The sequence below is a fragment of the Morus notabilis genome, unplaced genomic scaffold (assembly GCF_000414095.1).
Source record: "Morus notabilis unplaced genomic scaffold, ASM41409v2 Scaffold1932, whole genome shotgun sequence".
Lineage (NCBI taxonomy): Eukaryota > Viridiplantae > Streptophyta > Magnoliopsida > Rosales > Moraceae > Morus > Morus notabilis.
In genome coordinates this window covers 1-27,932 of record NW_010361828.1, presented here as the reverse complement: position 1 = coordinate 27,932, position 27,932 = coordinate 1, and the positions used below count along the sequence as shown (strand labels likewise).

Here is a 27,932-nt window from a genome sequence, read left to right as displayed (position 1 = left end):
TTTTTTTTTTGTTTGAGTTTACGTTCTTTTAAATTTTAATTTTATTTAATTTTATTTAAATTATAATTTTAATTTAAGTTATAATTTAAATTTAATTCAAAAATTACACTCTAAAAGAAGCCTTTTTACTACTATCCCACGTTCTATGATTGAAACGTGTGATCGTATGTGTTTTTTAAAGATCCACACCTTTTAATTTGATTAGTACTTCTTCACATGTTTTAGTGAACGTTTAGTTCATGTATTCAGAATTATTCTCGTTTTATGTGTGTTTTTTGTAAGAGAAAAATACTGTAGAGAATCATGAATTATGATTCAGAATCAGAGACGAATATACATATCATATTTGATTGGTCATCTATTTTTTTGTAGGATTACCACCGTCCATGATTTATTTTTATTTTTTATTTTTTTACGTGGATCATTTATATGCTGTACATGTGAATCAAGTTAGATCTATTTTGGGGTTTTATTTTATTATTATTATTACTATTTGCATTTAGGTTAACACAAAATTTTATTTTTTTCTTTCTTTTTCAGGGCCCATTTATAATTGATTATCCGATATATATTAATATATATTTTTACCGCAATAAAAAGTGCACATAGATTTAAATTTTTATCTCTGACTCTGGACGAATATCCTTTTTAATGAAATAATTATAACTGTCTTACGGTAGCAAGCCAAACTCTCATTTATTTAGTAGGACTAAACAATAAATTGGGGCTAGCTAGCTAGTTGTAACCCAGATCCAAGCTTTTATTATATATAGTTTTCAGGAAGGAAATTTTTAGTCAACAATATATTAGGGTTTGGCATTCTAGCCTATAAATTCGCCAAACCCAATCCTTAAACTTCATCATCATCCGTTGAAAACACCAACAAAATTTGCCTCCACGGAGCCAATATAGTACTGCTTGCCACACTGTAAAACCTCACTGATAGTAGTGTTGTTGTAGTATCGGTCAAGAGGCAAAGTCTGCAAAGTCTGGCCAGCTCCATTGATTCTTATTGCTGTGGGGATTAGCCTTGGTCCCCCAGCTGGTCTCTCTACGTTCACTGCCACCAAGAAATTTCCGAAAGGGGCTCTCCTAATATTATCCGGCATTCCCCGAAAAGTGGCCACGATTTCCGACGTAAAAGCTTTGGTCCCATGTAGCCAAAATCTCCGAGTTCGGTTGGCTAAGAACTCGGCGACAAGTACGTACGAGCTATCTGAACTGATTGCAACGCCGTTTGCACCAGAAAGGCGCCTTAGCAGCACTGTAACGTTTTTAGTTCTGTAATCGTACTTCAATAACCTTCCTGTTGAGTCATTGGCAGCAACTGCTTGTTGGATTTGACTGCACAATATATAGAAATTATAATCATCATCATTTTTGTTGGATTTGACTTGAGACTAGAATCAAGACCCAGACGCATCCCAATAATTATTTTTTTTTTCTTCTTTAGGGATGTTTAAGCCGGTTTAGTTCACTAATTTGAGTTTTTAATTCGAGTTAAGACGCGACTTTATGTATTTTTTACTGTAATAAAAAAATTAGATGAGACTGTTTGTGAGAACTTTTTACTGTATTAAAACTCGAATCAGCGAAATTAACAGAATTGCACTCTAAATTTTTGAATTGGTATTCATGTGTATCGGGACCCACTTCAAAATTTTTAAATTGGGACCCACGTTTCAAAAACAGTAGAGTTTAGGAATCCAATTACTCAAATTTTGCGAAATAAAAACCCTAAACCTTAACCGCTAAATTCAAGTGTCAAACATAAACAAACTTATGTGTGTACATTTTTCATATCGTTTTACTTGTAAAATTATCTTTTTTCAAGCATATTTTTAGTAAAGGTCCATATTTTTGTTAGATCAAAGAAAGAAAGAAAACAAAAAATTGACTATGCTTAGAGAATTACGTTTGCAGGAATCTTGAACTGAAATCTGTGAAATAGACATCTCCAGTATGTTGATCAACACTCAAACCGTTAAGAAATCTGAAGGGTATTCCTTCTGCAGCATTGGCGAGTTGAGTCGCAAGTCCTCCATTTAGTCCAACCTTAAACAGCCCTAGAAAGGCATCGGCAATAAATAGCATATTCTTCCGGATGAAGAATTCCATACCTAATGGCCTCCCACAAATAGGACGCAAAGCCGGATTATTTGTTCCATCACAAAGAGCCTTGGACCTGAATATATAAGGTTCCAAAATTCCAAACACATCAATATTTGTATATATCTTAAGCATTCAGGATTTACGGAATCAAGTGCGTTTGATGTATATGTAGCCACCCTTCATTGGAAACTCTAGGCCGAACACGTCAAAACGATTTTGTTTTTTTGGGAGCATTGGTAAATATTCCATATATTCAGTCATATTGTACTTGCTCAAATGATAGTTGTTTTAAGGGTTTTTGGCATGTTAGTTCTTGAATTATTATTAGCATTGTGATAGTTTGATCCACACGGACTAATTTGTTTCTGTCTATTAATAGCTCGATTAATTTTTCTTTTGAGTTTATTTGTACTTATATCAATAACTATAAAATAAAATGGATTTCAAAATTGGATTAATCTCAACAATACCCCTAAATTTTGAGATCATTCATGGTTTAACTTTCAAATTAACTTTAAAAATTATCATTTCACCCTTTAAATTTTGAATTTGTCCTACTTAACCCTTTGTAAGAATTTCTGTTGAAATCAAATAAAAAACAAGGGGGTTAATTGTGTTCATGTAGTCTTTTTTTTTTTTTTTTTTTTGGTTTTTAGTATATAAAGGTTTTACATAAAGACTGTGATTGTACTGCCTTGGCCTCTTTTTTTTTTCATATGTTTTTAACAAAAATTCTAATGGAGGTGGCTAAATGGCAATAATTTAAAATGTAGGAAGTAAAGTGCGAGTTTTTAAAATTTAAGGGTCAACTAGAAATGACTCTAAAATTTAAGAGGTACCAATGAATATAATACTTTAAAGTTTAATTGAGGTAAATGCGTGTCTATCATCTGATAATTTATAATTTTACCGAATGAAACACAAAAGGTGCAAAATGCTCTACTCCCTTAAAAATTAATATATTGCATCTAATTATGCTTTTTTCTAAAAAAAAAAAAAAAAAATTCATGTATTTTTATACGATAAACACATGGTTTCCTCTATTAAATATCAAAAGTCTATTCACAAATTTATTGCTAGATCGAATATTAGACAAAACAAACTTAAATTGAAGGGCTAATTCAGGAACTAAATCCATCATTATTGGATGAGTAAGGAACAAACAGCGCCAAACACATTGTATTACCTTGAGTTCAATGTGCTCGTACAGAAAGTGAAATATTGTAACTTGGTGACCGGTCAGCATATATATATATATATATATATAGCAATATAGGTAATATCAACATATTACAATTAATCATGTTACGTTTTTTTGGCTCATGTATTAATTATGTTACTTGATAAATATCTTTCAGTCGTGTAGAACAGGTTTCTTTCTTTTCTTTTCTTTTTTCCGAGTATTTTTTCTTAATTTCGTTCAATCACTTAGTAAATACTAAATAGTTAGGAGCTAGCATTTATTATTATTATCATCATCGTCATTATCATTGTTATTATTATTATTTGCTAAAAGAGATGAGAAATATGAGAGCTTGATCTCCATAAAATGTGAAAAGATAAAGCAAACTGATCAGAGGTCCTCAGCTACAATGATGAAAGCGAGAGATGAAATGAGGCAAAGTGTGGCCAGTGTTTCAACGAAGGCATTGCAATATAGCCTGTTAGACCGAAGCCTTTACCCAAAAAAAAAAAAGTGCCCTATAAAAATCAAAGCTTCTGCTCTGTCAGGTCGCTAATTATCGTTTAAGCTTTACGTATAAACAAAACTAAAATTAGATAAGAACACAAACAAATTAGAAAATTTTTACCTGTTTCTTGATGTGAAGGCAAAATCGACGAAACCCGCAGTACGTCGATCATATCTAACAATTTTGCCATCAGAAATGCCTGTGTATGGCCCTCTACCGAGAGAGTCGAAGGTTATAGATTCAGGTCCTACTGAAGTATTTGGCAAATTAAGCCTCCGAAAAGTGGATGTTTGTTGAAAAAGAACAATACAATTTGAAGGAACAGAGAGGAGAATAATTAGGAGAATGAGCAACATGGTTACTGTCTGATTAATTGAATGTCAATGCATAACAATCTGCTTTAGTTTTTATAGGCCACCGCAGTAGTTAATCGATTTAATATTTCTTTATCATGATTAATTAACTAATGAAACCATTAATAATTTAATGAGGCCTTTTGTTTGTCAATAGTAAATTCTGTCGTATAGGTTCCAGTTCATCGGGTTTACTTTTATTTATTTGTTTACTTAGTTGAGGAATTTTTATTTTATTTTTTAGGGCACATCGGTTTTATTTCTATTCTTCACTTAAATATGTTTCGTTCAGCCATAGGCTAGAACTTCAGCCTTTATTATTTGACTCTAATTTTGTCATTATTTCTTTCTAATTGTTTAATGAAGTTTTTTTTTTTTTTTTGGTGAAAATTATTTAATGAAGTTGATAGAGCATATGTAGAGCGTAGAGCATTAGCTGGATTAGTTATTGAGATAAACCGCAGAATCTTACCATTCAAATTTTAAAATGTCCAGATTTTGTGAAAACGTCTAGGATAGGCTTTCTTTTTTCTTTTTTTTTTTTTTTTTTTTTTTTTTTTTTTTTTTTTTTTTTTTTGCATTTTAGGGTGGAGGATTGAAAATCTTTATTTTATGGTGGAGTGAGGTGTAGTAACCACTTAAGATAACTTTTTTTCATACAATTAAATGCACTTTTTCAACTATGTTTTCTTCTACTTACTAAACGTATGAATTTAAATTTTTATTTTATTTTTAATATATTAATAATTTGAGTTTCAAATTCCGACACTGAGCTTTTTTTTCTACTTTCCACACACTCTTTTTTAATTTACTAAATTATCCATTGATAGAATTACTTTTGTCTAAAAAACTCATTACACACTCCACCATTAAATATACAAATATATATATATATATAGGGATGAAAAGCAAAGTAACATATTCAGTAGGATGTTTAGTAATTATAGCATATAGATCTATTTTTAAAATAAGTAGATTATAGTATAATTTGATATTTTAAGTTTTAAATATTATTAAAAATCCTAAAATACCCTTAACTTTTTTTTTTCAATTTCTTTCTCCTTCCCCCTCTAGTCAAGTTCAGCATTGCCGGCTCCGGCGGCAGTTTTCAGGGACTGATAAATACCGTATTTATCTAAAAATTTGGCCACCGGTATCGACGACTAGTAAATGCTGTATTTACCATTAAATATTATTTTTACTTGTAAATACTATATTTATCTAAAAATCTACCACGAGTTTTGGTAAATACCGTATTTATTGGTAAATATTTTATTTACTCGTAAATACCATATTTAATTATCTGAAATCTCAGCCACCAATGCTAGCGACTAGTCAGTATCGTATTTTCTCCCGAATACCATATTTATTTGATAATCTGGCCACTGGCGCCGGTGACTGGTAAATACCGTGTTTACCTAAAAAGATCGTAATTACCTAAAAATTTGTCAGTCGAAGCCGACGACTGTTAGATGAGGTATTTATCAGTAAGTATTGTATTTACTTATAAATATCATATTTATTCAAAAATATGACAGTCAGCGCAAAAATTAATCATCTAAAATTCATGGAGCAAATTATCACTTGAAGCTACTCCGAATTCGATCGAGGGTTAATTCTTTTGAAGTGAGGGAGAATGATGAAGCCCATATTATAAAAGAAATCGTGTGGCAATTGGGATCCCCATTCTTGGTTCGAAGACAATTATTATGGAAGACAAGTCAAATAATTATGTTCTTGGAAATTACCATTTTTACAATTAGGAAAGTATCATTTTTGTAATAATTTGGTCTAAAAAAGTCAAGTTTCTTTATTTCTTGTGTCAGATATAAGTTGACTTTCTTTTTTATTTTTAATTTTTGAAATTATTTATTTTCCTATTTTTATTTGTAGTTTCTGTTGCCATTAGTTGGGGCAGTTTAGACAATAAATATGTTAGTCCTATCATATGGAAGGAGGAAGAATTTTTTATGAATGAAATTTGAGCGTTGAGTACACTTTATTTTTCCAATTTTTGGCATTCTTTGTGAATCAATAAATTTTGATGTCAATTTTCAGTATTCTGTGTGAATCAATGAATCTTGAAGTAATTTCTCATGTATTCTATGTGAATCAGCAGGTTAACTGATATATACTTTTTATTTTTTAATTATATGCGAATGATCAGTTATCTATACCTTTTATTTGGCTACTTCAGTACTCGTACAGAAAGTAATGTATATGGTAAATCGTTGACAAACCAAAATATATCAATCTACCTGTATGATGTAGTCGAAGCTTAATTGAATGAATTGAGAAACAATAAAAATAAAAGGTAAATTAATTAGCTTATTAATTCACGCAGAATCTCAGAAAAACTGAGAGAAAACACAAAATTTTATTCAATTGAATTGATTTTCATTATAAAAGTTGTCTAAATATAAATATAGGCAAAACATAAATGGTAAAATAGCCTATTTAATAATTAAAAAATAATAAAAATAAAAAATTTTCAAAAAAAAAAAAGAAAATTATGAACCAAAAACAAAGTTAAAACTACTAGACATAACAAAAAGTAAACACAATAGGAACATGAATCCGAATTTACCAAGTCAACTTATTACAAAAACAGAAATTAGCCAAAATGGTAAAAACGCCCTTTTGAAGGCCTAAATGATGGAATTTGTCTAAAAAACGTCTCAAATAATAGCAAAATGACGAGTTTTATTTGTTGGGCCGTTTCCACACGAAAAAAATACATATTATTTGTTCAAATCTGACATCACCAAAAGACCCCATAAAAATTAAAAATTTTAGCTTATTTAACTTTCGAATGATCCCAACGCACCATAAAGACTACATCATTCTGCACCGCATCAACACTATATGTACATATTATTACAAATTATGTTACTTGAATGAATATTTTTCAGTTGTACTCGTGTAGAACAGTTTTCTTTGTTTTTTTTTTTCGCTCAATCAATTAGTAAATAGTTGTAGATGGTGATTTTTTTAGTTATTACTATTAACTTTTATTGTTTTGCTAAAAGAGATATGGGAGCTTTGATGATCTCTATAAACTGCGAAAACATATTACAACTGATTAGAGGTCCTCAGCAACAATGGAGCAAGCGAGTAATGAAAGTCATTGCTTTACTATACCCTGCAAAATCACCAAACCTTTTCCAATAGTATGGTGGTGCCTTATAAAAACTAATGGCCGTTTAGTTCGCTGATTCGAGTTGAAATGTGACTTTTTGTAAGAACTTTTTATTATAGCAAATAAGTTAAATGTGACTGTTTCTGAGAGTTTTTTATTGTAACAAAATTCGAATCGGTGAAATGAACGAGGTATAATGTTACAAAAATTAAGCGCTCGAGGTATAATGTTACAAAAATTAAATTAGAACACAAATAAATATATATAAAAAAAAATTACCTATTGTGTGATGTGTAGGCAAAATCGAGGAAACCTGTGGTACGTCGATCATATATGAAAATTCTACCATCAGAGATGTCTGTGTATGGTCCTCTACTGAGGAAGTCTAAGGTTATAGATTCAGGACGTACTTAAGTATTTGGCAAGTTAAGCCTCCGAAAAGTGGATATTTGTTGGGAAAGAACAATACAGTTTGAGGAACAGAGAGGAGAATTAGGAGGAGGAGCATGGTTATTGTTTGATTAGAGCCAAAAGTTGTCTAAAATTGAATGAAGGGACTTACAGACATAACAATCAGCATTAATTTTTATAGCCGCTACAATTGATAGATTAATATTTCTTAATTCGTACTGTTAAGTAATTACAAAGCCACATTAATAATTTTCTGGCAAGGTTTTAATGAGGGCCTTCTGCTTACCAATAAATCTTGTGGTATAGATTCCATAGGTTAGGGCTTCAGCCTTTATAATTATTTGACTCTAATTTTGTCATCTTTCTCTTTCTAATTATTTTGTGGTTTTTTTTTTTTTTTTTTTTTTTTTTTTCTGGGTAGCAATTATTTCATGAAGTTTATAGAGCATATGTAGAGGCGTAGAGCATTAGCTAGATGGGTTAATAAGATATACGGCTGGATGTTACTCAAGTTTTATAGGTCATTTGAAATTGATTCCGTTTTTATTTTTTACGTTTTTTAAAAAAAAAATGAAAATATTTTTAAAACGGTGTTTAACGCAATAAAGATAAAAAATAGAAAAGAAAACGATTTTCTGGTTTAGTGTAAAATGAGAGAGAAATAAAAAACGCCTTTTAGTCGTTTTTCATTTTTCATTTTCATTTTCTCATCTCTCAAGCAGAGAGAAAGAGAGAGATATTAATGCGTTTTTTATAATGAAAATAATCTCTTGATAAAACTACCAAACGCAAGAGAGAGATATTAATGCGTTTTTTATAATGAAAATAATCTCTTGATAAAACTACCAAACGCATTCTCAAAAATGATTTATATATGAGATTGAAAATGTTTTCATTTTTAATTTTCATACAAAAAATAAAATTATTTTAAAACGAGTTCCCAACGCACTCATAGTGTCTAGATTTTGCAATAACGACAAGGATAGCTTTGACGTTAATACCGTTTATATTACGAACAAGAGAAATGCTAGAATTGCTTTGGGCTTGGGGCTTCTTTGTTTTTAACTTCCTTTAGTTCCTTAACATCGATTGCAATTGATTTTGTAACATATCTGTGCTTCTCTTATTAGTCATAATTGAGGTCTTTTTATTCTGTCAGGGTACTTTTTTTGGCACCATGAGAGATATGATAATTTGTGAAATTTTACGTTATAACTTACAAACTCAAACGATAAATTTAAAACTCGAAAGATAATTTGTGAAATTTTAAATTTTATGATGAAATATCATTCGAGTTTGTAAGTTATAACATAAATTATTGTAAAATTCAAATTTCACAAATTATCATAACTTTTACAATTTTATCGTTTAAATTTACAAATTTTAACGTAAAATTTTACAAAATATCGTATCTCCTAACACGGTATTGAAAATATTTCCCTAGCAGCATAAAAGAATCCTTAATATTCTGCTACAAATTTACAACTCCTTCGTATTTGATTTTCTCTCTTATTTTTATTCTCTGATAATGGGGAATAATAACAATGATCAGCAAGATCCAGATTCTTTATTACTAGTTTCCTTTTCTTTTTCATTTTTGTTTTTTGAGAAAAGCTGAATTTGAGGGAAAACATCAGTCCTGACGAAAAAGAGAATAAGGAAGAAACACAAAGTTCGTTAGGGATCTGGAAACGAAAAGTGCAACAACCTCCCTGTAAGGTGAAAAGAAGACTCCTTATGTCGTGTGCAATCGATTCATCAATAGCAAACATATAACTACCATTGTAAAGAAGGAGAGACCCTTATGGATAACGGATAAATTCACCAATATTTGGTGAGAATCGTCCTGTGTAGAAAAGCATCCCAGAACCATACCATATTCATCAAGAGCGGTAATTGCCCCAACAAACTAGTCTACATTTGCCTTAATTGTAGCATCAGATGATGTTTAAAGGATTTGATTGCGCCTCTTCCATCAGTTGTAACTTTTGAGAGGAATGATTACGTCAATATTATATTAATTAATATCAGAGTGGGAGGTCTTAATTTCAAACTCCTACAAATGCACTCTTTAACCCCATTTACAAAAAAATATCCATGTATTAGGCCAAACTGCAAAATAGCAACAAAAAAACAAAAAAACAAAACAAAACAAAACAAAACAAAAACCCAACAAATAGCAAATTTTTTTTAAAAAAAAACCTCCTTATTTGACCTACACGTGAGAGGGAGTATTAAAATATAACACTATTGTTAGCCCACCTCCTAATAGCTTATATTCTACATGTAGGCCGCCTCTCAAGTTAAAGTATGGTCCTGCATCATTCTCTCCTCCTTAAAAAAAGACCCCCTTCAGGGCAGTATTAGAATATAAGACTATTATTGGCTCACCTCCTAATAGCTTATATTATACACGTAGACCGCCTCTCAATAGCCCACCTCCTAATAGCTTATATTCTACACGTAGGCCGCCTCTCAAGTTAAAGTATGGTCCTGCATCATTCTCTCCTCCTTAAAAAAAGGCCCCCTCCAGGGCATTATTAGAATATAAGACTATTATTGGTCCACCTCCTAATAGCTTATATTATACACATAGACCGCCTCTCAAATTCAAGTATGCTACTGTATCATTCTCCCCTCCTTAAAAAAAGGCCCCTCTAGGACAGTATTAGATATAAAACTATTGTTAGCCCACCTCCTAATAGCTTATATTCTACACGTAGGTCGCCTGTCAAGTTCAAGTATGCTCCTGCATCATTCTCCCTTCCTTAAAAAAATGCCCCCTCCAAGATAGTATTAGAATATAAGATTATTGTTGGCCCACCTCCTAATAGCTTATATTCTACACGTAAACCATCTCTCAAGTTCAAATATGCTACTGCATCATTCTCCCCTCCTTAAAAAAAGGCCCCCTCCAGGGCACACCCATGAGGACTTGAATTTGAGACCTCCTGCTTTGATACCGTATTAGTTTATCGATCTATCTTAAAAGTTTAAGTTATTAGGAGGTGGATCAACAATAGTCTTATATTCTAATAGCATCGACATTGAGTTTGATCAGCAAACCTGCCAGAGGAATCCAACCACGCGGACTGCTAATAGGGCAGCTGCCATCAAAGTCAGAGCTAGTTTAGCCCCGCCCCTTAGGAAACAAATAATCGGCAAAGAAGCTACCCACACTCTCTAAAACTGCTGAGGAGTTGCGAACCATAGTTACCATGGGTAAAAAGATTTCTGTTGAACCAAATAGACCACAACCTCTCTACTCTTACAACATTTAACAAAGAGGTAGAGTCCTTTGAGAAAACCTTCCTTCTATCTGACAAGTATACTCCAAAGGGAGCTTTTCTCTCACACTTCCTAGCTAAAGAATAAATATTCCTCAAGACATGATCTAATGTTTCCGAATCTAACGGACAACAAGGGCAAGAATTGATGCAGTCCACAGCCTTCTTAATCAAATTTGTCTGTTTGTTAGAATCCCATTCAAAGTACCCCGGTCGTGGGAGCTACCCATAATCGCGTGGCACACAGAATGTTTACATAAAAACCCGTCGAGAGTCATGATCCCACACAAGATTGCCAAAGGTTCTACTACTAAGAGGGATAGCACAAATGAGGTCAACATCAACATGCCACAAAACAGAAATTAGGGATATCTCAGATCCCAGCCACCAAAAACATTTGAGATCTTTAACCAACTAGTCCTCGGTATATAGAACTGTTGGGTTTGTGGCTTTAAATTAAGGAGAGAAAGAGGGAAATAGGTTAAGACTTGAGATGAATTAAAATTAATAGGCCAATAGTTTACATAAGTTAATAAATAGGCCAAATTACTGTTTTCGTCCAAAACTTGTCTATTTATGAATACCAACTTGACAAGTTATTGTCCATAATTCACGGTTTTTATCCATAGGGTGCTGATTCCTTCTAGTCGTCTGGATGGTTGAGCCATTTAATATCAACCCTCCATTCCAAGATCAACGGTCCAAGATTTGCAAGGGGCATTCAATTTTTCATCCACTTAGTAAACAGGTAACCGGTTAATGATAACAGCTCCAAACGGCAATGAGTTTTATGGTTTATTATTTTGTTTCCTTTCCTTTTTTATTTTCTATTTTGCTTGATATGTCTCAGTCGTTTAGAAAGAAATAGAAGGGACTAAAAATCTGACTCAGAGCTTGGGAAAAAAAATTGGGAGAATCTCTTCGCTGAATAAGAACCTAGAAATGAAGACATCAATATGAACATTCTCAACCCCACATGAACAATCGCAATTGTTTTGATTTGCACCTCCCTTCATCAATCTGTGGGAAGAAAGATTGGTTGGCCGCGTGAAGGGGATCGTCAAGGCTATGTATAAGAAGGTAGCGAATCAAATCAAATTGCAAAATCTATACTCCATCAGCTTCAGCGAATAACTCAGTGATTTTGGATATTTTGGCCTAACAAAATTCCAAGAAGGTTGCAATACACCGTCAAGCATAGAAAGTCAGATGGTCACCTGCAGTGCAGCTGCTTACTGTATGAGACGATGGTTATCCATGCCATCATATTTTTTGTGTCATGAAGTATCTTAATATCAGCCCCCAGTCATTGATATTGAACATATGGACAATGAATGCAAAATCAATGATTGACCATCGTACCATTCCATCCGTAGAATTGCCACATGAGGTTGTCGAGATGGTTCGCTACGGCTCCTTATCCTCTGATTTCAACAAGTTATCGTATTATGCAACAAAAGTTCCTGAGTTCTACAGAGGCAAAGATGGAGCTTTCAAGGTTGCCGTCTAAATTTCAGAGCCTTTTCTCATCAATGGAACAACATCAGTCTAACCAGAATGATGAAGGTCGCGAACAAATGCTTCGAATGATCAAACTGCAATAATAAGTAGTTGTCGTGAGAAATAAGGGCACTGCTAACCGCCCACAACAAAGGGAGCAGAATGATAGGGAATACAACTTGGAAATTGTCAGAAGAAGATGCGGTCAGTGATAAGGTTACGACCACAATAGGCAAACATGCCCTCAAAGAACCCGTAAGAGTAACAGTGTAGATATTGGCTCAACCCCAACAATCCAAAATTCCCAGACCACCCCTAAGACAAGCCAGCAAGAACCAAAACGACAACTCAATACACCTACAGCCAGTGTGATGGTGAAGGAGTCTACCGTCCAAATATAGACTCCGGGGGAAACACCCAGTATGAAGCACGCCACCGTTACGACTTCTCTTTTGATTTTGACCTCCATGATGATGATCTTGCCCAAGTTTACCGTCCATCATATTAGTTTTCGAAATTATGGATGTTATGAAGACAAATTAAAATAAAAATTAAAAATACTTCCCCTCTTATTGTGCTATGTTGTGTTCTAAAAAAAAAAAAAAGAAAGAAAAAATTAATGCGAAAATATTACATTTCATTAAATTTCTTCATAAATCATACTCGATTCAAGTTATTTAAAATATAAGTTACGTTCTGAATAAACCATTGAAGTACATAAATTTACCTTGAAATGAACCAGTGTTACGTCTCTTTCACTTATAAATTACGTTGTTCGTAAATCAAAAGCCATCCGAAGTCTATACATTATTTCATGAAGTAAATTAACGTGAGACATTAACGAGAAGATCCACACAACAATACAACTTTACAAAACTGCCAAGTCAAAAAGCCACACCAACTCGCTGCAACAGGTGGGCACAAATAAAAAATTTATTAAAAATTGTTTAATAATTACTTAAACCAATCATTTACCTATGTTAGCATCTTTTTATATTCCTAATAATATGCCACGTAGGGGCGGAACCATCCAGCCGGCCGGATGGAATCAGCCTCCTATATTATATATATATATATATATATGTGTGTGTGTGTGTGTGTGTGTGTGTGTGTGTGTGTTTCATCATTTTAACCAAATCAAGTTAGCACACGAAAATGTTCATATTGAAGACGAATGTTTTGATCATCAAAGCATTCTTGTCTCTAGCACCTAAAATTATCCAAGTTAATTGGTATCAAATATCGCATTTACGCTAGATAAAAACCAATAGCGATGGTGATGCAAAATGGTGCACCTGGTCCTGCTCCGTTCATGAGATTTGTTATTTTGGTGCGTCATGCTAAATGTCTTTTTGTGGAAATTTATGAGAGTTGAACGAGACTTTTTATGGTTCGAGTGTGACTCCTCATATGTGGCGAATCGGTTGATTTTTAGATCGTTGAAGGTTGCTTGGAAATTTATGCCTTGCTAGTCTAATGTTACGGACTATCTCTCAAGTGTTACTTTCAGTACTGCTTCTCCTGTTTATTGTGAATGGAACTTAGTTGCTGATAATTTGTCAACTTTTGTTGTTCATACGAAATCTGAAAAATGGTGGTGGAGCTCAATTGATAAATAGTAGTACTAATTAATAAGTTGGTATTTCCAGCAAGTTATAAACCCAGATCCAAACTTTTATTATATATAGTTTTAGTCAGCAAGGAAATAATTTGGCCAAAACCCAATTGAACTTCATGTGTTGAAAACACCAACAAAATCGGCTTGGGCAGATCCAGCATAGTATCGCGAACCACGCTGTAAAAGCTCACTTACAGTAGTGTTATAGTATTGGTCTAGAGGCAAAGTCTGCAAATTACCGCCAGCTCCGTTGATTCTAATTTCTGCAGGTACTGAACTTGGTACTTCTGTCCTCGGTATGTTGACTGCCACCCAAAAATCTCCTGAAGGTGCTCTTTTAATATTATCAGGCCTTCCTGGAAATTTGGCCACAACTTCAGACGTAAAAGCTCGGGTCCCACGTAGCCAAAATCTTCGAGTTCTGTAAGCTATGGTCTCAGCTACAAGTAAATACGAGCGATCTGAACTGATTGCAACACCGTTTGCCCCAGAAAGGCCACTTAGTAGCACTCTGACTTTTTTACTTCTGCAATCGTACTTTAGTAACCTTCCTGTTGAGTCATTGGCAGCAATTGCGTCTAGGATTTGGCTGCAAGGATTATACAAGTAGTAGTAGTAGTTGTTCTTGTTGTTGTTATTATGATTATTATGATTATTATTATTATGATGATGATTATTATTATTATTATTATTATTATTATTATTATTATTATTATTATTATTATTATTATTATTTATTATTATTATGATTATGATTATGATTATGATTATTATGATTATTATTATTATTATAATTATTATTTTGTGTGGATAAATTAAGGCTAGCTAGAGGCACACCCCAATATACAATCGGTAACATATTAATAAAAACAGTTCATCTCATATGAGCCTCTGAACTTTTGGGTCTTTCTTAGTTTTGTCCCTTGAATTTTAAAATATTTTACATTGTTCTTGAACTTTGAATTAATCCCGCTTAAGTCATTTGTTAAATTGTCTATTAAAAACATACGACAAAATAAAAGGTCAAGTGTAGTTGTGGGATCTTTTCCATTTGGTTTTAATAGATACTATAACATAAAAATTACGTGACTGCACTATCCTTTTTTATAAGTGTGTTTCTAATAGAAATTCTAACTAAACGGATTACTTGGGATTAATTGAAAACTAAAGAGAGAACGTGAGAGTTTTTAAAGTTTATAAGATAAAGTGATCAGAAGGACCCTAAAATTCAAGACGTGCTAGTGAAAATAATCCGAACAAAATATATGTAGTGTATGTATGTATGTGTGTGTGTATATATACATGCTTGTGTGGGCACGCGTAGTTGTATTATTTAAGAATTGACAAGATTTTAATTGAAAAAATGATTATATCTATATTGCGTATTTATTTAATGTTTTTGCTTTTTTTTTGGCTGAAAAGTGTATTTATTTATTGTTAGTCAATTATTATATTAACTAAAAGAAAAAAAAAAGATAGAAAAGAATACATGAACAATACCATTTTGCTAATTCTAGGCATATAGCTTCACATAAATCCACAATTAACTCTATCTTAAGATGTTGATTTCAAATTCCCCAATCCGGGGTCCATAAAAAATTAATTGAAACAAATTGGAAAAAATAAATGAATGAAAGTAAAAGTTTTAACTTTGCTAGGGGAATACCTTTGCAAGAATTTTGAACTGAAATCTGTGAAATAAACGTCTCCAGTATGTTGATCAACACTCAAACCGTTAAGAAATCTGAAGGGTGTTCCTTCTGCAGCAGTAGCAAGTCCGGTTGCAAGTCCTCCATTTGGTCCAACCACAAACAACCCTAGAAAAGCATCAGCAATAAATAGCATATTCTTCCTGTGGAAGAATTCAATACCTAATGGTCTCCCACAAATAGGACGCAAAGCCGGATCATTTGTTCCATCACAAAGAGCCTTGGACCTGAATAAAAAGTTCAAAATCACAAAGCATTAATATGGATATCTTTTGGTTCGCTGTTCGAATTGGAGTGATCCGGTTTGAATTGTAGAATCTGAATTGTGGTAATTAAAATTGCGATTTTGAACTGGAGTTTGCATACTCAAATAGATTATAATTTGAATTGGAATAAAATCATAATTGTGTTTGGATATATAGTGTTAAAAAACTCATTAGAGTTTTGTAATAAGTGTTATTAAATCTCATTGCAAATTAATGACATATTTAACTATGCAATATGGATGGAGATTTATTCTTCTTTTCATTATGAATATATAGAAAAAAAATCATCTCAATTGTAGTTGAAATAAAGAAGTTATCACATTTTTAAACTTGAGGTTGAAGAGAGAGAATATAAAAGATAATTGTATTTGAACTGTTCACACTAATCCGGATGTTTTTAGTAAAAATATTTATTTAAGAATGTTGAATTTTGTTATCTTGTTTTATTGGTATTAAGTTCATTGATGTTGTTTTAATAATTCAGATTTTGTTAATTTTTAACATTTATTTTGTTAATGTGGATATTTTTAATTTTTGATTTAGTTATTTTGGTAATAAAAAAAAAAAAATTTATGTTAATTAATAATGTTAATTGAAGTATAAGATTAGTTTAGAAATATTTTTTTATTGCGTTTATTTTAGGATTATGTTAGGATTAGGTTAGAACTATATTAGACTTGAGTTCATTTTAGGGTTTTGTTATGATAAGTTTGGTTATTTACATTAATTGTTTAAAAAGTATATTATTTACTTCAAAAACTTTTCAAAAATATGTTATTTGCCTCCTTAGGCCTCTTTTGTTTAAGGATTTATTATATAGTTGGATAATAGGTTACTTTATTTTTTCTAAAAAATATATATATGGGAGTTTGATCTCTATATATAGGAAACTGATAGGGTTCTTAGCAACAATGAAAAAAGCGAGAGACGAAAGACAGTCACTAGATAATTAGTTGGAAAATAGTGCGATAACAGTAGTGGCAATGACCAAATAATTTGGCGATGATGGAGTATAGCCTGGTAGACCAAAATTTTTGCAATAAAATTGTACCCCAAAAGCTAAGCTTTTTCAAAGAATTACCAAGACGTTATTTCTCGTTTAAACTTGGGGTCATTCAATAGGATCTCCTATCAGTGATGCAAATTTTAAACTATTTAGATTATCAAAATCACATCAACATAATATTATATAAATCTGTCAAAAAAGAGACCTACAAAATATCCTTAAATTTGCCGTATGATATTACTAAAATTGAATTACATTACAAACAAAATATATATTACCTATTCCGCGATGTGTAAGCAAAATCGACGAAACCTGTCGTATGTTCATCATATCTAACAATCCTTCCATCAGAGATGCCTGTATATGGTCCTCTACCGAGGGAGTCGAAAGTGATAGATTCAGGACCTACTGAAGTTGTTGGCAAATAAAGCTTCCGAAAAGTTGATATTTTCTGAGAAAGAACAATACAATTAGAGGGAACAGAGAGGAGAATTAGGAGAATGAAGAACATGGTTACTGTTTAATTAAAATCCAAATTGTCTAGAATTGAATGAAGAGGCATAGCAATCCGCGCAGTTTTTATAGCTACTATAACTAATAGATAGATATTTCTTTATTCGTTTGATTGAATAATATAATAGAGCCATTAATAATTTTATTCTCTGGCAAGGTGTTAATTACTAAAAGTATGAAACCTTTTTCTTTCAATTAATATTAAATCCTGTGGTCATCGGTTTATTTCTCTTACTGACTCTTTTTTTTTTTTTTTTCATTTTTTTCTTTCTAATTATATTTAAATGAAGAGTTTGTTATTGGTATCTAGAAATTATTTGATGAAGTGATCAATAGAGCATATACGTAAAACATTAGTAGTAGCAAGCATAAACTTGCGGTAACCGTACACCTGACTCCAGCACAGTATTGAGTCTGAATCCTCCCCAAAAAAAAAAAAAAAAAAAAAAAAAAAAAAAGAAGAAGTGTATATAGGCATTAGCCAGATGGGTTAATGAGTGTCGATATGACTATTTCCGCTTAATATTATCCATTCCAACTGAAAAAAGAGAAAAAAGTCTAATTAGATATAATGACAAGGATAGCATAGCAACATTAATCCTAATTATTGTGGCATATGTGGACTTCTCAAATTATTGATATTCGGCTGCAATTCATCGGATTTTATTTTCTCTCTGCTTTAAATCTTTGATCATGGTGTACAATAACAACATACTGCAAGATCCAAGGTTCTGGATTCTCGCTATGAATAAATTCTTTTTTTTTTTTTTTTTAAACGTGACGGGATTAAATCCATAACCCCTATTCAAATTCTAACCCACTCAAACCCCCTAATGCCACTAGACCAAGAGGTCTTACGCAATAAATTCCTGTTTTCAAACTTATATTCCCATAAATAAAGAAAATTTTATATCTAATAAGATCAATATAAGAGAAAAAGAATTACGAAGAATGTCTTGCTCATTTTGCCAACCTTCCTTAATTGTTAGAATAGTTTTACCTTCATGGCAAAAAAAAAAAAAAAAAAAAAAAAAAAAAAAAAAAGTTAAAATCTTTGGGAGCTTACATATGGAGCTTTGAAAAGTTCAGAGGAGTTGGTAGCTAATATCTTTGGGGAGAGGATTTTCTTATAATTAATCTTCAGTTCAAGAGTAGAATGTGACCAAGTCTGGGCTTCTGGTCAATTAATTGTACAATAACATAAAATAATGAGAGTACAAAATAAGATGGCATTAAATTTCAATTTTTATAAGCAGAAGTCAATAAATGGGCAGGGTTTAATTATTGTTTAATCAATTGAAAATATTGTAGTATCGGGATATTGGCGTTCCACTAAGTATTTGATATATAGGGTTTACTCTTGAAGAGTTACTGGGTCATTTTGTTAGAATTCTATTGACAAAGATATTACTATAAATTTGCGTATACTCTGAAAACTTTTGATGGTGAAAATCAAAATATTCAAGCTCTGAATGGTGATTAAGATAGGTTTAAAAAGGATGACAAAGGTGATAAGGATACAAAGATTTGATTTCAGACGAGAGTGATATAATTGATATAACTACTGAAATAAGATGAATTAGTTGATGATAATATTTTTACTTCAATATATGATAAGTCATGAATATCAAAATAACTCAATGATTACCAGATTACTCTGCTCATAAAAAGATGAAAAAATTGTAGCATTAGGTTCTTGGAATAAATTGAATGAACTTGGAAAATTGAGGAAAACAAATTGAACAATTACCCTAGAAAACAACCTTATAAACTAACAATTCATAGAGGGAAATGTTGGGATCGATGCCAAAAATTATATGATGTTATGATTCGGTGCCAGGTTTTCTATTTGCAATTTCTCTGATTAAAATTTATAAAGTTCTATTTAAGAAAAATTTGACAATTCCCAAAATAGATATTTGACTTTTGAGATTAAAAACAAAACAGATAAGACGAGTTTTTTCTTTCCCTTCCTTCTTACTTATGTGTAGCGGCTGGCGCACTCATCACTTTTTTAAAAAGAGACTAAAGTGTCACCTACTAAATAATTAAGGGACTATCAATGCAAATTATTCTTCATTTATTTTTAAATGTTAAAAATAAAAGGGCAACTTCAACTATGATTCTATCTCTTAGCACTATAAAAAGTGAGTTTGTGATCCTTCTTATTGTATGTGATCCTTCTTATTGTTTTCACGTCGTTCACTTAGTACCAAAATTGGTGTGGAATATCTAAGGATTTAAAAGAGACAAACAGTTCGTTATTAGATGAATTTTAAAATTATTTATCTAATCGGACAATGATAAAATTCTTATTTTCACTTCACATATATGCATAAGTTAATATATTTGTAGTTGCTCGTTCAAAGTTTTTGAGAAAATTTTTGAAACCAACAGAAAGGCTTCAATTTGAGGAAATGACTGCGTTTTCTAAAAGATTTCTCCATCTGAAGTAATGATCAAGCCAAACGTTGTTCTTCATTCTAAATTGGCTTTTGTACAATCTTTGAACAAATTTAAGAAAAAACACACAAAGAAAAGGATGCACAAGGAAGCTAAGGGTCATTTTGTCTAGTGTCTACAATGGGTAGGAATTCCTAAAGCCTCGACCTACAAATAACTACCGAAAACGTCTTATATTCAATCATCAGATTTGTACAAAAAATTATATGTTTTATATACTTTTTAAATCATATATAATTTTAATCAGATCAAATAATCAGAAACTGACTCTGTGTAGGAAAGCCATACAAGATAAAAACCCTATTTTGAACTATAGGCTTTTAATTTTCACAAAGATATTTAGGCTACGGATTCAGATTTTTGATTAGGCTACCCACCATTTTCATAAAGATATTGTCATTTTATACTTTTTTTTGAGTTTTGTATTAATTTGGTTTTCTTGATTGTGTCTTGGTCTACCGAATAGTTCTCTAAAGATTTTATTGTTATTATAAATGTTTTGGACTACTGATGCACGTTTTGATATGTACTAATCTACCAATTATTTTTGTAAAGACATTCTCATTTTATTTTGATTATGATTTATGTGTTGAACTACCAATCATTTTCGCAAGGATTGTATCTTTTTATTTTTTTTAATTATAATTTAGGATGCCAATCTTTTATAAAACAACTGTATTGTCATTTGTTTCGATTAAAATGTATTGTCTGTTTCGATTATTTTATCCATCAACTTATCCATCACTTTCGCAAAGATACATTTTTATTTCAATTTTTTCTTCCAACAGCTAAACGTGCGCTAACCAAAGGGTGTTCGAGAAGGGGCCCGGCAAAACAGCAAATTTGAACAGATGTGGATAAATGAATATTTTGAAAAATCAATTTGGAAATGATTTCATAAAATCCCTAAATCAAGGGATATAATCTTATTATTATAGACAATAACTACGCATATTGTATTAATATATATACATGAATCATGATCAACCGTTTTATAGTTTCAAAAAGAAAAAAAAAAAAAAACATGTACTTCAAAATTTGAAAAATCTGCCATTAAAACAATATATTTTAAGAAATCATAAATTTTTTAAATAAAGATCTTTGTGTAATTATTTCACAGGTAGATATGGGTGCCAATCTTACTCGGCATGGTACTTGACTCTGTCCGATCTATAATATCAGAATAAAAACGATAAAATCGATATCGACATAACTAAAAGCTATCAAAACGTTTAATCATCTAACTAAAAAAAAAATCATTTAACTAATTAGTTGGGTACCCACAAATAATATCCATCAAACAAATTTGTTGGCATGTGCACTAATAAATATGCTAAGCCCGTCCCTCAATTTATTAATATAAAATTAAATTAAAAAAAAGATTTGATTAAAGGAGTTAAATCACGAATAGTTCCTGAATTTTTTTTCCCTTTAAAAATAGTCCTTTTAGTTGATTTTGAATTATGAATAATTCATGAACTCAAAAAGTGTTTCATAAATAGTTTTTCTGTTAAATTTTAAATGTAAATTGTTAATTTTGTCTCACAAAAGATTCCTAACATATCATCTCTCTAATAAATTTAATCCCTAAACTTAAAAAAAAAAGAAGAATATGTCAAAATTAGTTCATTTTTTAAATAGATAGCTGTGAAATTATATCAAATTTTGTCCCAAAACTAAAAAAGAAAAAAAAAAGAAAGAAAAAACTAGTGATTATATTTACACTCATTAATTTTCTAAATAACTTGATATAAAAATAATATTTTTTATTTTTCTTATATTAATAGATAAAATAATGTTAATGTTATAAAATAATCGTGTGGTACACTTTGTGTACTGTGAATAGTAATTTGCAGTTAATTTCTTTTACTCTTGTTTATGGAAACTTTTCTCCTTGATTTAGCGTTGAAAGATTCTACCGAATGGGCAAGATATATTTGAGTATTGTCTTCTTGGTTGAATTTTAAATGTATTGGGCTTTAATGTTTCGTTTTGTTTTGAATTAAATTTGTTTGTAATTTTTTTTTTCATAGAGATTTGTTTTTTTACTAAGAAAATAAAAAAATAAAGTGACATATTAGGAGATAAAAGGGTTGAAATAGATAGAATACAAAAGATATTTATGAAAGTATACGTTTTAAAAGTTATTATTATCAGAATAAGAACATTTATTAATATGGTCGTGCAAATACAATCACTTAAAAAAATTATCAAAGTTAATAAATAGATAAAAAAAATTTAAATATGTGTAGCAAAAAAATTAATTTTGGTATTTTTTTTTTAATTTTAAGAACTTTATACATTTGGAAACTTCTCATATTTAATATTTTTTAATTAGTTTTGACATATTCTTTTCTTTTTTGGGGTTAGGGATTAAATTAGTACAACTTTTAACATATGGACTGTTTTTAAAGAGATAAAATAGTTTAGTGACCTTTTATGAAATAAAGTTAACAGTTTCTATATAAAAATTAACAGAGAGACCAATAGGTATGAGATACTTTATAATAAGCTCAAGGATTATTCATGAGACAAAATTGATTATAGAGAGTAATTCTAGAGAGAAAAGAGAGTTTAAGTACTAATTTAACTTTTAATTAAATGACGAGAATAAACAACTATTATCAGCACGGATAAGTGCATCGCAATTAAGTTAGCACTCCCTTAACCACGCAATATCGCACCCTAAAAGCTCTTCAATCTAATTAATCAAATAAAAAAAAAAAGTAAAAGATAACGTTCTTAGAAATAAAAGCAAAGCAAAAGGCAAGATGAAGCAAAAACAAATGCACTAGACAAACCCATGAGCGGCGGAATATAAAGCCGAAAAGCATTTTCATAAAGATAGCATTTTCATAGCGTTACAAGATAAAAACACTATTTTTATATATAGGCTTTCATTTTCATAAAGATATTTAGGCTACGGATTTAGATTGTTGATTAGGCTACCCACCATTTTCATGAAGATATTGTCATTTTATACTTTTTTTTGAGTTTTGTGTTATTGATTTGATTTTCTTGATGGTGTCTTGGTCTACCGAGCAGTTCTATAAGGATCATGTGATTTTATTGTTATTATATATGTTTTGGACTACCGATGCACGTTTTTTTTTTTTTTTTTTTTTTGATCAAAAGGTACCGATGCACGTTTCGATATGTTCTAAGCTACCAATTATTTTTGTAAAGAGATTCTCATTTTATTTTGATTATTATTTATGTGTTGGACTACCAATCATTTTCGTAAGGATTTTATCTTTTTATTTTTTGATTAGGATTTAGGATACCAATCTTTTATAAAAGAAATGTATTGTCATTAGTTTTGATTAAAATTTATTGTCTGTTTCGATTATTTTATCTATCAACTTATCCATCTGTTTCCCAAAGATACATTTTTATTTCAATTTTTTCTTCACACAGCTAAGCGTGCGCTAATCAAAGGGCGTGCGAGAAGTGGGGCGAAACAGCAAATTTAAACAGATGATGGAGAAATGAATATTTTTGAAAACCAATTTGAAAATGATTTCATAAAATCCCTAAATCAATGGATATAATCTTATTATTATAGATAATAACTACACATATTGTATTAGTATATATACATATATCATAATCAACCGTTACATATTTTCTAAAAGACATAAAAAAACATATATACTTCAAAATTTGAAAATTCTGCCATTAAAACAATATATTTTAAGAAACCATACATTTTTTTTTGAAAGAGAAACCTGCATTTTTTTAAAGAAAGGTCTTTGTGTAATTATCTCACAGGTAGATATGGGTGCAAATCTTAGGACCCGTTTAATTTACTGATTCGAGTTTTTAATTCGAGTTGAGATGTGATTTTATGTTAGAGTTTTTTACTGTAACAAAAAAATTAAATGTGATTGTTTCTTAGAGCTTTTTACTGTAGCAAAACTCAAATTCTAAACTCGAATCAATTAAATAAACGGGGTCTTAATTAGCATGATACTTGACTCTATCCGATCTATAATATAAGAATAAAATCGATAACGATATATCTAAAAGCTACCAAAAAAATTAAAAAAATCTAACTAAAAAAAAGTCATATAACTAATTAGTTGGGTACCCACAAATAATATCCATCAAACGAATTTGTTGACGTCCATGGATAAATATGCTACGCCCATCACTCAATTTGTTAACATTAAATAAAATTAAAAACAATCTTTTTTAATTAAAGGAGTTAAACCATGCATAGTCCCTGAACTTTTTTCTCTCTTTAAAAATAATACTTTTAGTTAATTTTGAATTATAAATAGTCTCTAAACTGAAAAAATGTCTTATAAATAGTCATTATGTTAAATTTAAATGAAAACCGTTAACTTTATGATTCTTTAAAAACAGTCATTGTAGTTAATTTTGAATTATAAATAGTCCCTAAATTCAAAAAATGTCTCATAAATAATTGCTCTGTTAAATTTAAATGGAAATCATGAACTTTATCTCATAAAAAGTTCCTCTAAATTTTCTCTCTTTAGAAATAGTCCTTGTAACATGAGAGAAGCAAGGGGGTCAACCTTTCTCAAATATACAACATGGATTCTGGCAATGTAGTTGGACTCTCATGTCGATCCGAATGAAGCATCCTTTCCACGGAGGTAAATCTTTGCCCGCTAGGCAAGAGGATAGCAAGTGTGAGATCCAACGGTGAACAGCTGTCGAAAAGAAAAACCGCCTGAAAGTCCGAGGACCTTTAGTACCGTACCCTACCCCCGAACCAGTAGCTTTCGCGCCAAGCAAGACCGCCCTTGTCCCTTTCCTTTCTCCATTCCGCCCCCTTCTTTCTTTGTTCCAATAGAGTCTAAGGCAAAGCAACATTTCGAAATGACAACATCGAAGATATATACATGGTCACGGTTATCCGGGACTGCGTTCCAGAAAAAGTGGCCTGCTTGAAAGAAAGGGCGGGCACTCTCGTGTTTCAACCCCACTATACTATGAATAGTTGTGGGGTACTGTGTACTTACAGCCTTTACAATAAGCAAGTGAATGGGGCCGGTGTGTGGTGAACGGAACGGTTCATCAAGCCATTTCTCGCCTCAACCCCTACCCTAAATAGGAAGAGGGGTACTTTACAAATAGGGGGTAATTGCTTCGCACCTGCCCACTCGATACCTTATTGGAGCTTTGTACCTAGTACAGAGGAGTGGAGAGAAGAAAATGGCATATCAGACTAGCTGCACTCGGGACGTCAAGGGTGCTCAAAATCAGTGTTGATGCTGTTGTGTTTCCGGGTAGATCCAATATTGGGATTGGAGGTCTGATACGGAATGTAGAAGGCTGTGTATTGGGTGCATTTTCGGAAAAGAATGCCGGGTCAATTCTCTTCGTTTATAGCAGAATGCCTTGCTATCAGAGGACTTCTTTTCGCCACAAAGAAAATGGGTTTTGGGTATCTACAGTGGAGACTGATGCTTTGAATGCTGTAAGTGCGATTAATGGAAACCAAAGTTGTGCTGCGGTAGATTCAATCATCGTTCGCTTCGCGAATTCGAGTTTTCAATTTGAGTTGAGATGTGACATTTTCTGAGAACTTTTAACTGTAGCAGAAAAAATTAAATATGACATTTTTTTAGAGCTTTTAACTGCAGAAATCTAAAACTGTAAACTTAAATCGGTAAAGTAAACAAGGCATAAGGATATTCTAGTCCTAATGTTGGAAGTTGGTGGTGGCTCTTGCATCCATATTCATTGCCAGAGTAATATGGCTACCCACCCACTAGCACATTTAGCTTTATCGTTGCATCCATGTCCTAATGTTGGAAGTTGGTGGTGGCTCTTGCATCCATATTCCTTGCCAGAGTAATATGGCTACCCACCCACTAGCACATTTAGCTTTATCGTTGTACGAAACCCGTTCGTAGTTTGGTATTTTTTTCTAGTTGAATTCGTCGTTTTGTTTCAGCAGATTTGGCTGAACCAGATTAATAAAAGACTCATGTTTGCTTTCAAAAAAAAAAAAAAATTATCATTTTGATACTAGTGTTACATAGACCAAATAGTGCTTTTTTTTTTTTTTTTTTTTTTTTTTTTTTTTTTTTTTTGTTTTTTTTTTTTTTTTTTTTTTTTTTTTTTACGATTATTCATGAGTTCTTATATTTTTGAAAAATGTTGAATTACTTTATGGAGCCGCAACTCCTCAGACATATGGGTGGGACCCATGCCCCTGTGGGATTCACATGTGGCCCACTTCATGTATTTAAGGGGGGAGTTGAATGGTTCTGCGGAGCCGTTTAGCAATGTTCTATATTTTTTTTTTCCTTTTATTTTAAGCAAATCATGTTGCACACAAAAATCTCCGTATTGAGGTCACCGTTTTCATTCTCATATTTCAATTACCATTATCTAGTGTTTCATGGACAAAATAAGTTTTTATGTACGTACCATCATTCACAAATTCCATTTCATAGCTAGTTTTTTCCCTTCATTTTTAAGCAAATCACGTTAGCACACAAAAATTTTTATATTGAAGTCACCGTCTTATATTTTATGTTCCAATAACCATAGCCTCGTACGTGTTTTTGCTATTTTTACACAGAAAATTAAATTTTTATAGTTTTCCCTTATTTTAATGAAATCTCTTGATCTTGTCAGTTTTGCATTGTACGTTAAAGTTTCACGTGTCTTCATTAACAATTCTTGTGAGGTAAATTTTTTTCCCTTCAATCTCATTATTTAGGGCTCATTTGGTTGGAAAATTCAAACCTAAATCATGATTTTGCTACAGTATATTTGATCTCACATAGAGTTTGAATTTTAAAATTTTCTCTCTCACAAAATTCCTGTCAATGAACCATGGTTCTAGTATAAACCCTCCAATCAAACGAGCCCTTAATACTTAAATAGGAAAATATTCATATTGAATTCACCGTTCCTAATGTTAGAGAAAATTACCATAATTTAATGTAATTTTTATTATTACATTAGTAATATAAATCTTCACATACCTTCATTAATGATTCATGTGTGTTAATTGTTTTTTTCAAGGGAATTTCATCTGTTGTAAATTGGTGTACTCATTTTATCACAAAACGATGTTGAGAACAAGAAAATTTGCATGGTGAAGTCACCTTTTTTCTTCTCAATATACAATTGAGTGCCCTCTTTTAATTATATTTTCTTGTATGAATTAGTGCACAAATTTCAATTATTTTTAAACTTTTACATATTAATTGTGCAAGTTTCAAATAGGTTTTCATGACTTTCGCATTTCTGAAATTAAGCATGGTTTCCACACACACACACACACACACACACATATATATATATATATATATATATATTTAAATTGATCTGCCCGGTTGATGAGAATATAATACAACGGCCTAAATCCTTTACGAGAACGATATAATTCTAATAACATGGACCAAAGTAAGTGAGACGTAGCGTAATTATATTGAAATAGCAGCAAGCCAAACTTTTATTGAAATAGTTGTACTAATTAATAAATTGGGGATGGATTTCCATCAAGTTATAACGACAGATCTCAAGCTTCTTTTTTATATCGTTTTAGTAGTAGCAAGGAAATATATAATTAATCATATTAGGATTTGGCAAGCTGGCCTATATCTTGTCGAAAACCCAATTGAACTTCAAGTGTTGAAAACACCAACAAAATTCTCCTGGATGGATCCAACATAGTATCGTGAGCCACGCTGTAAAACCTCGCTTACCATACCGTTATAGTATCGGTCTAGAGGCAAAGTCTGCAATTTTTTGCCAGCTCCATTGATTCTTATTCCTGTCCTTGGTATGTTCACTGCTACCCAAAAATCTCCTGAAGAAGCTCTCTTAATATTATCAGGCCTTCCTGGAAATTTTGCCACAACTTCAGACGTAA

At 31.4% G+C, this 27,932-nt stretch overlaps 2 protein-coding genes across 2 annotated transcripts; both read right to left on the bottom strand.

The window, feature by feature from the left end:
- Positions 1 to 727: 727 nt before the first annotated feature.
- LOC21388786 (protein STRICTOSIDINE SYNTHASE-LIKE 12) lies at positions 728 to 4,161 on the bottom strand. The gene is made up of 3 exons (XM_010100719.2): positions 3,924 to 4,161; positions 1,916 to 2,185; positions 728 to 1,344 (listed from the first exon to the last, which is right to left on the bottom strand). Exons 1-3 carry the CDS (start codon positions 4,157 to 4,159, stop codon positions 864 to 866), a joined length of 987 nt encoding a protein of 328 aa, XP_010099021.1. The 5' UTR covers positions 4,160 to 4,161; the 3' UTR covers positions 728 to 863.
- A 10,064-nt stretch (positions 4,162 to 14,225) lies between these two features.
- Positions 14,226 to 17,603, bottom strand: LOC21388784 (protein STRICTOSIDINE SYNTHASE-LIKE 12). The gene is made up of 3 exons (XM_010100717.1): positions 17,371 to 17,603; positions 15,778 to 16,047; positions 14,226 to 14,700 (listed from the first exon to the last, which is right to left on the bottom strand). The coding sequence occupies exons 1-3, from the start codon at positions 17,601 to 17,603 to the stop codon at positions 14,226 to 14,228; spliced, it is 978 nt and encodes a 325-aa protein (XP_010099019.1).
- Between the last annotated feature and the right edge of the window lie 10,329 nt (positions 17,604 to 27,932).